At 43.8% G+C, this 18,158-nt stretch overlaps 1 protein-coding gene across 1 annotated transcript in view; it reads right to left on the reverse strand.

Annotated features, from left to right (window-relative positions):
- NDFIP2 (Nedd4 family interacting protein 2) overlaps nucleotides 1-18,158 on the reverse strand; it is a 105,338-nt gene that overhangs the window by 35,249 nt on the left and 51,931 nt on the right. The window contains exon 4 of the mRNA XM_066580755.1: nucleotides 5,171-5,258. Within this exon, the coding sequence (XP_066436852.1) occupies nucleotides 5,171-5,258 (88 nt within the window). The remainder of the gene's footprint in view (nucleotides 1-5,170; nucleotides 5,259-18,158) is intronic.

The raw sequence follows: 18,158 nt of genomic DNA on the forward strand, positions 1-18,158 counted from the left end.
TTCACCCCTTCAATTTGAATTCAATTGAAAGGGTGAAATCCGCTGCAGATCCACACTAAAATCCACTGCAAAAGAAAAAATCTACATGTGAATGCACCTAAGTCATACAATTTTTGAACAGACGGGGCTTGGGGCAAGAAGGTATTATTAAATCTGTACCTCGGTGTTTCTCTGGAGTTCCAACAAACTGGACACGACTTGGGTATTATCCAATATGTGCGCAGATCTAGGACTCATTTTGCAGTGTAAAAATGCTGAAGTTCTTCCCAACTAGTTCTGGTGTAGAATATGGATTACTCGCGTGGGCAAGTGACTTCTCTACGGGGTGAAGGTAATAGTCCTGTCCAGTCGCTGGGGCTTGGAGTTCATAACCAATTATGAAAAATAGAGATGAGCGGCAGGCTCGGATACAGCAGTTACTCGAGCGAGCATCGCTCTTCTTGAGTAATTGCTTACTGGTCTGAGCGTGCTAAGGGGAGGGAGGGGAGAGGGGGGGTGGTAGCTGGGGGTGGAGAGAGAGAGAGATCTCCCCCCCCCCTGCCGCCCCCCCCAAGCACGCTCGTATCAGTAAGCAGTTACTTGAGAAGAGCGTACTCGCTCATCTCTAATGAAGAACCAACAATGAAGCAAAGCCAACGTCATCATGTTAAGGTGACACTGACTAAGGTGGGTTCGCGCTGAGCAGCCTGTTTGTACAGGCAGATGAATCATTTGCTCATAAATCATTCAGTCCTTCACTGTACCAGTAGATGTGAATGACTAAACAATCACTAATCACACACAACGATGACGTGCGAATGATTAACACAACGACTGATAAACACTCTTTCTTAAAAAAATAAATAAAATCGCGCCCCTAGAAGGAGTTGTTCTTTCGCTGCAAAACTCAGCATGCAGTTTCATCTCAGGTATATATGCAAGTGATTAGAGTAGGGGTGATTAGATGAACGGTCTTGTCACCTGAGGCCCTAAGGGCGCTTTCACACAATAGTTTTTATGTTGCGTTTTTTTTGTGAACCAAAACCAGGAGTGGAGAGAAATTATAATGGAAAGATTTTCACGCCTTTCGTATTTTGGACCCACTCCTGGTTTTAGCTCACAAAAAAACGGAACATAAAAACGGTTGCATGAAAGCGCTCTAAAAGTGGTTCCACTCTTGGCCTATAAAAGGCTCTCAGGGACTACTTGTGTGTTGTGGACCTCTTGTGTGGAGCTTGTTGACTACTAGACGCCTCTACGATGTAATCAAAGAGATTGTGCCCAGTTACCAGATTCTGAGAGGGGGGCATTATTAGAACACAAGAAGTTAAATGATCGTATTGACGAACTGCCCACCACCTGAGCCATTCTGACCAGACTGTTAGGAGGTGTTGGGACCAGTGGATGTGTAAGGGCACACACAAGGCGACCAGGCTCAGGACACCCTCAACAGACCACCTGTAGAGTGGATGGTCTGATAAGCGCTAGCAGCTTCGACATTCAGAGACAAGTGGTGCCATCATTACATGCCCCTGATTCTGTCGGAAATATTTCTAGGTTCTTGGCTGAAGGACCCTTGGTCTCAAAGCACCCATTACATGTACTGCCTTTTATACCCCCCGTCTTGTTTGTTTTCAGTGGTATCATGAATGATGAAACTGGATTGCTGTGGAGTGGATCCGGGTTGTCTTCAGCAACGAATCTAGGTTTAGTTTGGGCGCTGATGACGACTGTGTTCGTGTCTGGAGACCGAGGAGTGATCGCCTCAATCCTGCCTTTGCTGTGGAGCAGCATACTGCCCCCCACTGCTGTTGTGACGGTCTGTGGGCCATCGTATATGACAGTCGGTCACCCCAGTTGTGGTACAAGGGACAATGACAGCTCCGGGATATGTTCAGGACATCCTGCAGACACATGTGGTCCTCTCATGGCGACTTCCAAGTGGCATTTTCCATCAGGATAATGCTCAGCTGCACACACAAGGGTGTCACAGGAATGTCTCCACCACATTCTCATAGTTGGGGACCTGCCCGATCACCGGATGTATTGCCAATAAAACATGTATGGAACCATCTGGGAAGCCAACTTGGACAGCCTATGAGTTTGCATGATATAGAGGCTCAGTTACAGCAAATGTGGAGCGATATACCACAGGATACCGTACAGAATCTGTATGCCTTCATGCCGCCCGTATCACATCTTATATCCAAGCTAGAGGTGATACAACAGGGTACTAGAGCTGCCACGCCCACCCGTATCACATCTTATCTCTAAGCTAGAGGCAGTACAACAGGGTACTAGAACCTCCATGCCTCCCGTATCACATCTTATATCCAAGCTAGAGGTGGTACAACAGGGTATTAGAGCCTCCATGCCGCCCGTATCACATCTTGTATCCAAGCTAGAGGCAGTACAACAGGGTACTAGAGCCTCCATGCCCACCTGTATCACATCTTGCATCCAAGCTAGAGGTGGTACAACAGAGTACTAGAGCCTCCATGCCCATCCATATCACATCTTGTATCCAAGCTAGAGGTGATACAACAGGGTACTAGAGCCGCCACGCCCACCCGTATCACATCTTATCTCTAAGCTAGAGGCAGTACAACAGGGTACTAGAACCTCCATGCCTCCCGTATCACATCTTATATCCAAGCTAGAGGTGGTACAACAGGGTACTAGAGCCTCCATGCCTGCCTGTATCACATCTTACATCCAAGCTGGAGGCGGTACAACAGGGCACTAGAGCTTTTCTTCAAGTGTTCAGCTTTCTGCAATAAATTATCTTTTTCCTTGGATATTGTAATCACTTACTTATATCAAGGTTACAAATCACACAGAAAGTTTTATCTAACTCCAACAACTCCTTCTAGGTGCTTGATTTTTTTGACAATGAGTGTATATGGATCTTTTTGAGTTGCAGTGCACAAACACGCCACTAGAGGGTGATTACACACCATAATATACAGAATACTTCTGATTCTTTGAATGTAACCGATTTTTAAATTTTAAAAGTGATCAAAAATTAATAAGGCAAAATCTGGATACAAGTGAAAATCTCAAAAATGCCTAAATGGTGAGAGATTTCAAATCTACTATTACCACTTTTTGAACTGCTACTTTATGGCATATCAAGAGTTTACAGTATTTCTATCTCATATTTTAGAGCAGTGGTCCCCAAGCAGTGACTTGGGAGCCATTGTGGCTTGGAACGCCATGCAATGTGGCTCTCCATGTTCATCCTGGGTTATGGCCACTTGAACTGGCAATTTATATTACAAACATGCCCCAACCGCCAAACTATTTGGATAATATAATGCTAATGACCAATTTTGAGCAGCAAATATTTGTAAATTCACATTTTCTTGTTTATCTACATTTAATATTCCTACTCTCCATTTTGTTATATACTGGGGCTTCCAATCTTCACTCAACGTTGAAGGTGGCTCACAAGTTACAAAAGTTTGTGGACCTCTGTCCTAGAGCTTCAAGTCCTCTACACGGACTGATACAAAAACAGCCTGGTGTTGAGTCAGCGACTTATTCTGATTGCCAGCTTTAGAGTCGGGAGAAATCCCCCACCACCACCACCACCAGATTCAGGAAAATTGGCTTCTATCTCATAGGGGTTTTTTCTTTTGCCATACTCTGGATCAACACCGCAGAATAATAGGTTGAACTGGATTGACAAGTGTCTTTTTTGGCTTTACATACTATGTTGCTTTAAGGATTGTGCATCAATGGGGACAGTCAGGTCATACGAATCTACACAGAGAAGGTGGCTCTAGACTAAGGGTCAACTGGCAGGGTATCATCTAACCTGATTCTCCGGTGTCCAGGTAGGGACGCTGCAGGGGTCATATAGAGAGTAATATACTTTACTGTACAATGTATTCTAGATTACTCCAGTTATGCATGAAACATATTATAGTGCAGGCTTAGCAGAATACTGTGACTTAATGTTTTCATATACATAAAACAGAAGTAAGGTGGTGGTGGAACAATTGTTGAACGATCATTTTGCAGATGCCGCCACACACATTTTAGTCCATAGTGGCCAAACATAACTCACAGAAAAAGAAGCCAGATACAGGGTATATACTACAGGAAAAGCTCAATCGCCATTTAACTTGCTAGGGTGCAACAAGCCAGATTGCAATATAGAGGAGCTAAAATGTTCATGTGCAGACTGATGGGGAGCCACTCAACTCAACTCAGGTAGGGGAGGGGTGACTGCTAGGAAACCCAGTCTGCACAATATGAAGTGATACCAAGATGACCGCCATAGATGGGTATGCCACACATACAGTTGTACAACCCACACTGACTAAGCAGTGGATTGCCCTGCATAAATAAGTGTGCCACACAGTCAAGTCCGCCTGGGCTCCTCCAGCATCTATAGCAAACTGCATGCATAGAAAAAACACACTGATAAATTCGGGTGTTAGTTAGCATTTTAGGCCCAAAACACGTAAGCTGGCGCACCACGGCAAGGCCAGCGCGTGTACGTCAGAACCTACGCTATCTCACAATTAACTACATAAAATCACAGAGGTGAGAAAAAATGCTCAAAGACATATATCGTGTATCTGGCCTCTTTTTCTGTGAGTTAGGCCATTGAGAATTTTTTCTTACCTCTACGATTTTATGCAGTTAATTGTGAGATAGCGTAGGTTCTGGCGTACACATGGTGGCCTTGCCGTGGCACGCCAGCTTACGTGCTTTGGCCTAAAATACTAACACTTGCATTTATCAGTGTGTGTTTTCTATGCATGTGGTTTGCTGTAGATGCCGGAGGAGCCCAGGATGGCATGCCTGTGTGGCACACTGATTAAGTCAGCTGAAACCATCGTTCATTGTTAAGTTTCATTCAATTAACAATTGTTTTGGTTGAAATAGTCCATTTCCATCAACTTTAGACTACCTGTATGGTCTCTGCAGTAGGAGTCAGAGCTTCTTGTAGGGCGTAATGGGATTTTATAGCACAGAAGCCTAGGAGTAAGGGCATGACTGTCTGGAGAACTACAAGTAGTCTTCAGTGCAGACCATGGCTGCTCAATGCTAATGTTTAGGAGCTGGATTACGTAGCCAAATGGTTAAGAAAACAGTATTTTGCACTGTAATTGTTTTTCCTTACATAACTGGAGGTACGCTGAAGTTGATTTGGGAAATATATACAGTACAGACTTACTGAAGAAAGCCAGCATAAAGATGCCATCGTTCCCGACTCTCAACTGGTCTGCATCACTGAAGTCATCTCTTGGTGGATATTCTTCTTCCTAGGCCAAAAATAGTAGAAAATAGATGAAACGGTCATCTAAGATATATGATACATCTTATTGATAGGCTACAATTTTATCTACTCAACATGCACATGGTTTTCACACTTTTCTTCCACAATTACTAAAAACAGAACAATGCAACTACACCATGGGGGAAAGCCGTCAATGCCACGTACCATTAGAGTCCATGCTACAGCAGATTACTGACAGACACGGACAATCAGTAAGATAGCCGTCACATTCATTACACAAATACTTCACAGATTTACAAACAATAACTGCTGTCCCAACCACTTATTGGGGGGGATTTACTAAACTAAGAATTCTGACTCCATCTGACCCAAAAACTGGTGTACATATGCCTTGCACTAGATTCATTAATGGTTTCAGACAGCTTTTGCAGCCTGGCTTATTAGGAAAAGCACACGGCTTAAAGTGCAACAACAAAAAAAAAAATGGCCTAAAGTGAGCCAGCCAAGAGGTGGCATAGTTAGACAAGGACTTTAAAAGGTGCTCCAAATTTAAAGGGATTGTACTAAGATTACAAGTTATCCATTACCCACAGGATAGCTAGTAACTGTCTGATCGGTGGGAGTTTCACTGCTGAGATCCTCCATGCTCTCAAGAATGGGGAATCTGTATCCCCTTCCGGCTGTCACTGTGGGGGTCGCTCCTGCCTAGGCCTCCAGCAGAACTCTCCTTAGCCCACTTACCCTCTGAGGGTACTTGCACATGGGCAGAATATCATCTGAAAAATCACTCAAACGAGCTGTTTTCAGCGATAGTTGCCCCATGTAAAAGCATAGATCCAAAAGCGATAGTCGTCCCATGTAAAAATACGCTAAGGCCATGTTCACATTTGGAGCCTCTAGTGCAGAACAAAAGCACAGATGCAATAGGGCAGCATGCCCTGAAAAGGTTCTGGCCAGTAGCCAGATGGGCTCAATTAAAGTCAATGGGGTCTGCTCGGTGATACGGAAATTCGGCACCTTTCAGTTCCAGTATTTTCATTTTTCGACTACGAGAATGGAGCGCAAATAGACCAGAGACCTCAACACAAATCTGTACGTGGCCAAATAATAATAAGGCGATTCTACTCATTCTGTCAATCTGTCTAAACAAAGCTGACAAGTGAGCTACACAAGCAGGATGTGGGGGACGGGGACAGCCTTGCCCCCTTCTCCTACGTTCTCAGGGAGAGTCTGTAACCCCCCTCCCCTCTCTCCCCACTATAAGAATTCCCTTGGAGAGAGAGATGGGGGTAGTCCCCTATTGCTGGGGGATTACGCGGCTGCTTGCAGTAGGACATTTAGAAGGTGCTGCCCAGAAGCAACTTTTAAATGTCCCGTTGCAAAATCCTGTCAGTCCTCGCAGGGATTAACGGAACCCTCGGTGGGTCCCCTCATCCCTGTGGGAACTGACAGGGGTTAACAGTGGGACATTTAAAAAGTGCTTTCTGGGCAGCACTTTTGAAATGCCCTACTGTAAGCAGCGGGGAAGCTATTGCCAACGCAGGAGTTTTGATTCACTCCTGCTCCCATAGGAGTCAACTCCTAGGAATATCCTGCCATCGCGTACCTAAAAAAGATAGAACATGCACTACATCTGGTGCATGCCGGCAGGCGTTTTGCATTGCAAATTCCTCGCAAATGAACATTTCTATAAGAACCCATTGGTTCTTTTAGAAGTGCTCATTTGCCACGGTCCTAAAGCACGCTCATCTGACTGCACCCTTAGTCTGCATGTAGGGTGTGCTCTCTGGTTCATCTTGTATGGACATCACCCAACTTGTTGGCATAATTGTTGGATGGGGCTCTACCTTATAATCATACAACCTCAGAAAAGCAGTTTATGCTACATTTAGGACAGAATAACCATCGCTGAAATGAGCGAAACTGAATGATAACCATTCAGTTAAAACGCGAGCCAACGACTGAACGATGAACAGGAATCGCGCGCTTTTCGAGGGCATAAAAGTCATCATCAGCTCATTGGCTTCTCAGTGCGGTTAAACACCGATCGTTGAGCGTTTCACATAGGAATGTGAAACATTGTACGATAAATGAATGAGAAGTTCACGATTCCCAGCAATGTCTTGCCTGTCTACACAGGCTGCCCGAGCGCCAACAAGCCGGTGGGGACATTGCCAGCTGGTTCGCTCGGGCAAAAGAGAACTGTGAGATGCACACGGGCGGAAATTCCACGGCGAGATTTCATGCGGAATTTCTGCCATTGCACGCTGCCATTGGATTATGCAATGCTATGCATAATCCGCGGGTCACGGCAGGGGCACAGGTCGTATTCCGCTGCGAGAATCTTGCAGTCGGAATCCCACCAGGCCATCTGCATTCACCCTTAGATTTAGTTAAATATTTTGTACTAGTTTTACTTTTTCACGCAGCATTTGTAAGAAAAGTAATATTATAATGCTAAGGACAGAGTAAATGGCCTCTCTAGTTCATACTTCATAACAAAGCAGCAAAAGAAGATGGTAGTTTAATGAATAAAGCTCAGTAATACAATCCTCATACGGAAAGCCTCTAGAGCGTGCAAACTTGTAAGCTGTTACAGTGACAGCAGTAGCAGACGGGGGCTGAGGTTTTCCGTGCCAGGAGGGTTAGGGTTACTGTTACGGTTAAAGAAGAAGTTGTGGCAGAGGTTTGCGCTGGCTGGAGGGTTAGTGTTAGGTGTGGGTTAAATGAGTATCTGTGGCGCTACTGATGCATCAGCATCAGCGACCACAGCGGGACAGAGTGACCCAGTTGCAGCACCTGTAGCCGGGTGCTGCGGACGCAGCTCGGACTGGCAGCATTGGAGGGTGACAGTGCTGTTTGCCGCAGCGCCAGTAGCTTTAGGGAAGGGACTGCAGACTCTGAGCCTTGTTGTCGGTAGCAGAGCAGACACTGACACCCTCACACAGGAGCGGCTGCCTGTGACACTCACACACTGTATGCGAGCGAAAATGCTTGTCTCACTGGGGACACTTGACAGCAGAGGAGCAGCCAGAGGAAAAGGGAGCGCAGTGCACACAAACATCAGGCTGGAGGGGACATGATGGGAGAGCGGCAGGAAAGGTTAAGGGACCAGCATCAGCCAGTCTGGAGCTTGGGGCTCCTAAGTCCACTAGGACAAACCCATTTCTTCACCCAGGACAAACCCTTGTCTCCAGCCATAGTTCCGGTGGAGACAAGATGCACCAGTACCTTGCCTATGTGCCTGAAATGTAACTGCATACCGTGTTTTGCAGCAAAACGACAACTCCTTCTAGGGGCTTGATTTTTTTTTTATATCACTGATTAGCTCTGCTGCCTGACACATGTCTATATAAACATGGCAATGATGTAGAAGGATGCCACATTTGTCACAAGTGAGATGGTGAAATTTTTGATCTGCTAAATACGTATAAGCACCGTTATTGTGAAGTAGAAGTATCTGGGCATAACAACAACAACTCAGCCATGAAGCGGTAGACCATGTAAATTCACAGTATGACTGCCAAGTTTTAAGGTACGTGGTACATTAAACTACCCTCTCCTCTTTTTAAACATTCAAACACTTGAAGTCTGCCTCTGGAAGCAACATAAGAACAAGAAATGTGTGACAGTAGCTTTATGAAACTGGCTGAGCGGCCATACTTCGGTCTAAGATCACAATGTGTAATACAAAGTGTTGGGTGAAGTGGTGTAATGTATCTATGTTTGGTTGATGTCTGGAAAAACACTACCTACCGGTATGCCTATGGTGAGTTATGCTGGAGGAAGGATATTGCTATAGCTCCTGTTTTTTAGGCTTGGACAGGGTTATTTCAGTAATGATAATTGCTGCAGCGTACAAGGACTATTTATACAATTACATGTCTCTAATTTTGTGCCAACAGTTTGGGACAGGCCCTTTCCTGTTCCAGCAGGTCTGGAAGCTATAAGAAACATAAGGACATTGTTTGACGAAATTGGTATGAAGGAATTAAGAGTGGCCTGAATTCAACCCAATCGAGCACATTTGGGATAAACAGAACACTGACTGAAAGCCATAACAAATACTTTTTAGGTATATGGGAACAAATTCCCACAGACATGCTCCAAAAATGTGTGGAAAGCCTTCCCAGAAGAATGTAGGTGGTTCTAGCTGCAAAAGAGTGCCCAACTCCATATTGACCCCATGGTGATGTTCAGATGTCTACATACTATGGTAGCCAAAAAGTGTATATCGAGTAAAATGCATCAAAAAGGTCTGGGGGGGGGGGGGGGGAATTGGAATTACTGCATAAAACAACCACTTTCTAGTACAGTGCAGAGACAGAAGTCTGAACTTTTATTGGTTGCTCCAGGTAACAAGGACACTTTGGCTATGACATATAATAAATCAGGTCCACTGAATCTATAGCCATTACTAATATCTAAAAATTGGGCGGATGGCTACCAATGACTAATGTGTAAAGTGCCTATATCATGTATAGGATCTAGACCAAGCACTGGTCCTATCGCACAGCCATGTGTGGCTAGTCTATTTAAGGTTTACTTGAAGGAAATTGGTTGTCAGGGGTTGTCTGGTTCGTAAAACACGCTTTCAGATATTAAAGAATTTTGACTAGAAAAGGAGTAAATACATGTATTTTTTTCAGCAGTTTTACCGAACTTTACATTAACTGTTTACCACAGTAAAATAATGGCGCGGGTTTAAGGCAGCTTGTCCACCTGTATTCCGCTACAGAAATCTCTCTCCATAGAGAGAAGAGAGCCCGCAGCAGAAACGGCAATACATTGGAAATGCTACAGATTTGAATTCCGCGAGCCCTCTACTGTACCTCTATATTCCTGGATTTCATACAGCATTTTTTCAGCTTCTGAACAAAGGAGCATGCATAGCCATGGCCATGACCCCAAAAGCAGACAGCCATCAGCTGATAGCTATTCCTCCCAACCTCCCAAGTTATGCAAGAGTTCTGAAAGGGAAAAGGGGATAAGCTTTTCCCAGACAGCTCTCACTGTGACTTATCTCCCCTGAGTACAAAAGTATCAGGTGCCTTTAAATTTCAACTAGCTGATCTTTCTTTCCCCTTAAGGCCCATTTACACGCAACGGTTATCGCTCAAACTAACAAAGTTGCGCAATAATTACTACATGTAAATGCAAAGTCACTGTGCACCATTTGTTCATTTATCCACTGAGTTTCAACCTGCATAAAAATGACCCTTAGTTTGTTTGCTTTTCGCTTTGTTTAAAATGGCATTCCTTCAGTCTTTGAAAGACTGAAGGACTTGAGGGGAGGGGTGATTGTGTTTGCCTTTCTAAAACACAATGACTACTTATTTACCCATGCTTGCAGAAGACAATAGCTTATCTTCACATTAATTAAAATCCTGCTGGCCAGAGATTCCTCACATAAACACCCAGCCACCTGAACAAATAAGATGTACAGAGTTACATAGCTAATAAGGGCAATGGCGAGGATTTCAAATGATTATCTGTACATTTAAATGCTCAGCATCTGTAGGCAAAAGTTGTTAATTTGTTCAGTCGCTTGTTCAAACGATAATCGTTGTGTGTAAATGGGGCTTAATCTCATCTCTATTAATTGCGCAGTTGAGCACAATCTATAGTTCCAATAGTGTATTAGGAAGATACTGACTGCAGGATAACTATATATTCTGTTCATGCCCCTATGATCACTACTTTATCTCCCAGCTCTCCATTACTGAGCCCCACCACCACCAAAAAAAACAAGAAAGCATTTTTGTATAAATCTATGAATGTTAGAAGTGGTTGGTATGCTAGAATGTTAGATCTGCTCACAGAATTCATGTGTCTATGTAAAGTTCCTTTAATTCAACCTGGTAAATCGCAGAAATAACATCAAATGCAAATGTTTTTCCCAACATCATATTTTATTTAATAATCACCGTCACTGAATAAATGTGCACATAAATTTCAATTTCTAGCAGGCTGATCTAATAACTTAATCATAAATGTATGCAGTAAAAAGGAGAACTGTAGACTCTGGCGGAACACCATTCTGAGAGCCTTGTAGCCATCAAAGTACTCTCTGCTCCAGCTTCAAGTCATTATTCGGCTGTGCTACAGGTCACTGGTAAAAATAGAATCGGCACTAATGTTACTTCAGCGGGGCGGGATGAGAAGCCTCTAACAGGGATGTGACATTAGAAAAGAAGTAGCGGCTGAACTTTTAAAATGTTGAATAATAACAATAATAGCAACGTGAAAAGGTTCCCGGTGACGGATATTTTTACTTTAGAAATGGCTCGCAGCAAATTAGCAGCTACAAGTGCCTTGAACGCTTCAGCAGCAGGCATAGTGAAGAGCTATTTGTCTAAATATGACAAAACGCCTCTGCCGCGAGAAGCAGCCCACGAGCATAATAACCCGGAAGCTTCAATACACTTCGGTATGAGCGCAGATGATGAATGATTAATGTACTGCAATTTTCCCAACGTGAAATGATCCGGGCAGAATAGCTGAAGAAGGGTCATGCGATCAAATTCATTACTTTAATAAAATGAAAGGTGCGTCTGTGTGGGAAATGAGGGATTTGGGTAGAGCTGGCGGCTTACACAATGTGTGATTAGTGGGAATCATTTCCTTGAAGATCACAGGGGGTTATGCGGATTTCAAAGGGCCTATTGTATTTGTCTTATTCTAAACTCAGGCGCTCGCTGTGTATTTTGGCCATGGATTTGGAATAGATCGGCTCTGTACATATTGAAGTTTCCAGGTGTCAGAGCGGCTAGGGTTCCTTTCAGCTAAGTTTGACAGGTGGTTTAACACTTTCATGTCCAAGGCTTTTTAAAACTTGCTAAACACGTCAAAACTTTTTCTGTTGGAGTGATACAAATACCAAAAAAAAATAAAAAAAAAAATTCCCTTTTAGTATGAATGTCTCTACACATTTTTTTTATAGGGTTAATTTTTTTTTTAGGACTTTTTTTTCCCTCTTACATAGGAAACGTAGAAAATATAAAGTGAATATAGTTTGCTAAAGGATCAAAAATTCCAACTAAATGCACCACTCCAATTTTGCGAGTCATTATAATGGAACGGATTACCTTTGTTCTCATTGTTAGTCTTTATTCACATTAGTGTTTTTACGTGACTAATTTAGCCACGATAAAAAAATCATGACCATGTGAAGCATTAGATTTAGTGATGAGCACGTATACTCGCTAAGGGCAATTACTCGAGCGAGCATTGCCTTTAGCGAGTACCTGCCCGCTCGAGACAAAAGGTTCGGGTGTCGGCGGCGGGCAGGGAGCTGTGGGGGAGAGCGGAGAGGAACGGAGGGGAGATCTTCTCTCCCTCTCTCCCCCCCACTGACTGCCCCTACTCACCGCTCCCCCGCGTTGGCACCTGAACCTTCTGTTTCGAGCAGGCAGGTACTCGCTAAGGGCAATGCTCGCTCGAGCAATTGCCCTTAGCGAGTATACTTGCTCATCTCTAATTAGATTCCACTGTATTCATTCACATGGGCGATTATTAGACACTTAAAAAACGACCGGCTGGTGAAGATAGGCTATCGGCAGCCAAATACCATGTTTTGATGCGGCCGGAAAAGATAGGTCTTGCCCTATCTTTAGGCTGCAATTAGCCTGCAGCTCCATAGGCTTCTATAGAAGCTGCCAGCAAAGGGAGGGGGAGGTCGTTCAGCAGCGGCTATCACTGCTAAACTAGGTCAGCTGGGTCTGTTAAGCCAATTGAAGAATTCTCCCGGTCAAAGGAATTCCGGACTGTGCCGTATATACGCCGCACCTAGCCGTGTGAATGGGCACGAAAATGCGAGATTTAGCAGCAAAATGGTCACGGATTTGTTTTCTCATTCATGCGATTTTTGGCCGCAATGCGGGTGGCAGAGATTCACAACGCTCGTGTGAAAGAGGCCTTACAAGCACATCTAAGGGCCTTTTTACACGGGATGATTATCGTTCAAATACGTTGTGGAGTCGTGTGAAAATGGCCAATAATCATTCAGTGTAAACGTGGCAACCACTGAACAATACTTTGTGTGCTTATCCGCAGTCGTTCCTTTTACGCAGGCATAAAACTCATCATTCGTCATTTACGAGTCGCTGTGTGTAAAAGGTGATCATTCAGTCATTTGCAGAATCCCCTGAGAGACCAACGTGGGACTTAACAAGCTTAGATGAAAAAATGAGGACGTTTTAAACCATTCTCTGCACATGTGAACGGATGCGGTTTCAAAGCAAACGGCTCGTTGCAACAACTAATTACTCCATGTAAAAAGGACCCTTGCTGCGTTGTACCATGTATTGTATCTTCACATGAATGCTGGGATAAGTTGGGATACTCTTCATCTTCCCTCCTGGTCGAGGAAGTAGTGATGTCACCAACATTACCTGTTTCCATGGAAACACCTGAACAAGGAATCGATTTGGGAATAGTGTACACAATTTGAGCGCGATGTACAGCAGTTCTTAGAAGACTGAAGCAGTCATTGCCGGGTCACGCTGCCACAATCACGGCTCAGTTGGGCTACTTAGCTGCTGACACCTACACAGACAGATACAGGACTTGTGATGACCTACATCTGTATACTGGGGAACTGGCCTTTTAGCAGCAGCGTCCTTGCTAGCAAACACCGACAGCTCCATATAGTGCAACAGGAACTGACAGCGGCAGGTAAAATATACACTTCAACAGGTAATGTCACACAATTCACATACTGACCATCTATTATGCACCGCATGCTTCAGTATTCTAGACAATTAACTAATGGCCCATTTACAAGAACCGAGTAATGGCGAAATCGGTACATTTCTAAGCAATAGCAAATATAGCCTTCCAGTGTAAATGTACAAGTTTGATCATACACAAAAATCATAGTTATTGTTTGTATCACTGGAAAATGTTAATGCTTGTCCTCCGAATCATCTCATTAGTTCTTGATTGATGCTATAATCGAATGTGTGTACAAAACGGTTCTTAACCCCTTAGTGAATACCAAAATATCTTTTTACGGTAGTCACTAATGGGCTTTGACCTGCGTGTACATCATTTTAAGGCAGGGACATGGCTGACTACTGACAGCCAGGCTCCTGCTCTAATAGTCAGGAATGGCGAAACCTCAGATCCCAACAGTTTAACCCCTTAGATGCCACAACAATTAGCGACTGCAGCATGTAAGCAGATGACAGGGGAGAGAGCTCTGTCACCCATCAGCAGCCAGCAGTGCGATCGCAAAGTAACAATGGGTTCCCATGTCAGTCGAAAGCGTGACAAAGGCCTCCGTGTCTGCCATTTAACTCAGCCTATTAGATCTCGCCTTCCACAGTGGCGACTGTCATAGGCTTAGTAGAATGCGCTACATAAGTAAATAAGTGTACCATCCTAGTGATCAAACAATCGTATATTCAAGTCCCCTCCTTGGACTAAAAAAAAAATTGCGTAAAAAAAAAAAAAAAAAAGGCAATAAAATTTAATTTAAAAGGGGGAAAAAAAAAATTAAAATCAAGCTTAATGCATATTTTTCCCACAATAAAACATTTTAAATGGATAAAATACATAAAAACACCACAACGGGTATTACCCCAATCATAATGGCCCCAACAATGTGTTTTTGTTATTTATTTCACATGGTTAATGCCATAAAAATGTTTTAAAACAGTAATGCCAGAGCTGTTATTTTGCTTTTGTTCACCTCCGAAAAAATGTTATAGAAAGCAGTATAAAAGTCATACGTACCTAAAAATGGTATCAATAAAAATGACAACTCTTTCCGTAAAAAAAAAAAGACCTCACAGAGGTCTAGGCATCTTAGAGTGGGGAAGATGCAGATGTAATCGTGTTTTCTTAAAAAACTTGTTTTCTCATCTGTATCATTGGGGGACACAATTTTGACCTTGGGTATATACCACCTGCTGATTGGGGGCGGGCACTAAGCAGCTCCTCCCACTTGCTGTATACCGTCTGCAGGTACTCAGCTAATCAGTTTTTAATAGATCCAAGAAAATAGGGTGCATTTGGCACAAATAAAAGCAAGGCACTTCTTTCAATGTCAACCAAGCACCCTATTTTCTTGGATCTATTTGAAATAAAACCGCTGTGACTGCACGGTATGGTTTGACAAGGAGAAGTGATTCTGCGAGAGCGGACAGGTGTAAGATCCCAGCAAAGGTGAACAATTTTTCTTTTGAATCCATACGGATAATCAGCTTTTAGCTTAGTGTCTGTAGGAGGCATACCTCTTCAATCAAGGTCTTCAGGACTATGGGGATGTGGGGACAGGCCAAGCAGCTCGCTACCTGTTCCCCATGAAGAAGATAGACGGCAAGTGTTGGTCCTTCTCAAAGAAGTGAATGCAGGTTGACGGAGCAGTATTACTCTCTGATCTACCCCTACACAGGAGGGCGAACGGCCAGACATCGCTGTTCATTGTCTGCCCTACCTGGAGAAGAAAAGGTAGCACGGCCGGGGTCCAATTCATTGCTTGCCAGCCATAGGTCCCCGGGAAAGTCGCCTCTCCACTTCCTGCGGGATATTGGAGCTGGTCGGGGGACCCTGCTGGAGGCAAGGAAGGAAGAAAGATAGGCGGAAGTTTCTTTGTCATGAAAAGAAGGTCACTATCGTCCTGTTGCATGTTACCTCACTGCATGTGGTATCTTGATCTGCGTTGATAAAGTCTAGTTCCATGTGACGAGCTGGTCACAAGTGGGCTCGGTCATAATTGGCAAATTTACCTCTCTCTAGTGGCATTCTTCAGTCGCCATGGCTCTTTGTTGGTGCTTCCGACAACACAAGTGGGTCCTTGGGTTTACGATGTGGGTTCCTCGCACTGGCGCAGCTTCACAGCAGTGCAGGGTTACCGTGCCAGAGACATCATATGTTCAGGCTGTGTTATGGCACTTATTTCTCGGACAATGGGTGCCACGTTGGAAGCTCCTCTGCGGGAGCCCTTTTCCCGGTGGGGAGATGGGCCAGTTTTCTCAGACCCCTTTATGCTTCATCTCTGAGCATATTGGTTGCTTAGGCACTCATTTATGCTAGTTGCAGTTAAAGAGCTGATTATGCTTCTTTACACATGCGGCTTCTTATAATTACCCACCCCTTGAGTACTGCTCTGGAACATCCCAAGGTCAAAGCTGTGTCCCCCAATGATACAGACAAAAAAAACTAGATTTTGTAAAGAACTTACCTTAAAATCTCTTTCTCGCCATGTTCCTTGGGGACACAGCACCCACCCGATAGGGGTTCTTTTTTGTTTGTCTAAGGTCACACTGGCGTCCCCCTAAGTTATTTTAAGCACTACCATTTCATAACAAACCTCACTGGGGCGCTCTTACTGCTTGCGTACAAAACTAATTAGCCGAGTACCTGCAGAGGGTATATAGCAAGCGGGAGGAGTCAACGCGTTTGTCTGCTTAGTGTCTGCCTCCAATCAGCAGGTGCTATATGCCCAAGTTCTAAGCGGTGTCCCCCAATGAACATGACGAGAAAGAGATTTTACGGTAAGTTCTTTACAAAATCTAGTTTTTAGTATGCTAAAGTAATGGAAAAAAAGCCCTCATATGGCTAGGTCAACAAGTTATGGCTCTTGCACTGTGATTATGAAAATGGCTTGGTCCTTAACCGTGGAACTCTCTGCTTGAAGACATGGTGAATAGCAAAATCGAGAGATCAGTTTAAGAGGACTAGATGTCTTCTTAGAGCACTATGATATTAGAGAATATAGAGATTAAATAACCAGAAGGGCTGTTGATCCGAGGATCTTCCGACTGCCTGACTTGGGGTCAGGAAGGAAATTTTCAAATGTTGTTCCAGGGATTATTCTGACTGACAATATGGAGTCGGGAAAGAATTTTCCCCTCAAAACGGAGTAAATTGGCTTCTGCCTCATTGGTTTTTTTTTGCCTTCCTCTGGATCAACAAAGGAGGTTTAAAAAGGCTGAACTGGATGGACATTGTCTCCTTTCAGCCTAACATAGTATGATACTATGTTAAGGCACAAAATAGGCTGGTCACTAAGGGGAAATAGGCCTATAACTAACTGCAGAACCTCCCATCTAGTGCTTGCAACGATTACAATGCATTACGTGTAAATGGGCTTTAAATCTGAGAAACACATGCAACACATTTCAAATTAGTAGTCATGCAATACACACGTTTAAAGGGTCACTCCAGTAATTTTGTTTTCCATTTGTTATATATATAGGTGGGCTTGTAATATATGTCAGCTAGTATTACCTTATTCATTTAAATCTGAAACTTTCTGGAGTCCTTCTCCTCAGGTGGGTCATGTGATCTCAGTTCTGACCACCTGAGAATTACTTGACCTTATGTTCTTAGGGATCAGTTTTCCAGTCAGGATAATACCTGTATGATGAACTGATGGATTGTACCATATATAGGGAAGGGAAGGGGGGGGTAGAGACAGAAACTCCTATTACAGCTACTGATGATAAGACAGCTCCTTTAACAGAGTTAAAATTAAGGGGATAACAAGATGGCAGCTCATTCTCCTGCCTGCAAACCTAGAGGTCTGTAGCTTATTTAGAGGAATACATAAAGTAGTGATAATCACACTGTCCTCCCTGCAGGCAGAGAGGGTACTGGCTCTAGCTGCGCATACGATTTAGTGCTGATGCATCATGGGAAAGAGGACACAAAGCAGGAAGAAATCTTAGCATCAAGATAGTTCCTGATAAGCATCAGAGAGGAGGCTGCACTGCATGGAAGTGACTGCAATATACATAGAAGACCTCCAGAGTGTGACAGGTGCAGTCATGAAAAAAATGGGTTTTCACTGGAGTGGCCCTTTGAGGCTTGCATTCAATATAAAACATTTCTTGGCATGGATATACATGAGCGGCATAGTTACAGAAACCTAGGTATGAGAAACAATTACAATAGGACATCATTGTAAGACATTTAG

The sequence above is a fragment of the Eleutherodactylus coqui genome, chromosome 1 (assembly GCF_035609145.1).
Source record: "Eleutherodactylus coqui strain aEleCoq1 chromosome 1, aEleCoq1.hap1, whole genome shotgun sequence".
NCBI lineage: Eukaryota > Metazoa > Chordata > Amphibia > Anura > Eleutherodactylidae > Eleutherodactylus > Eleutherodactylus coqui.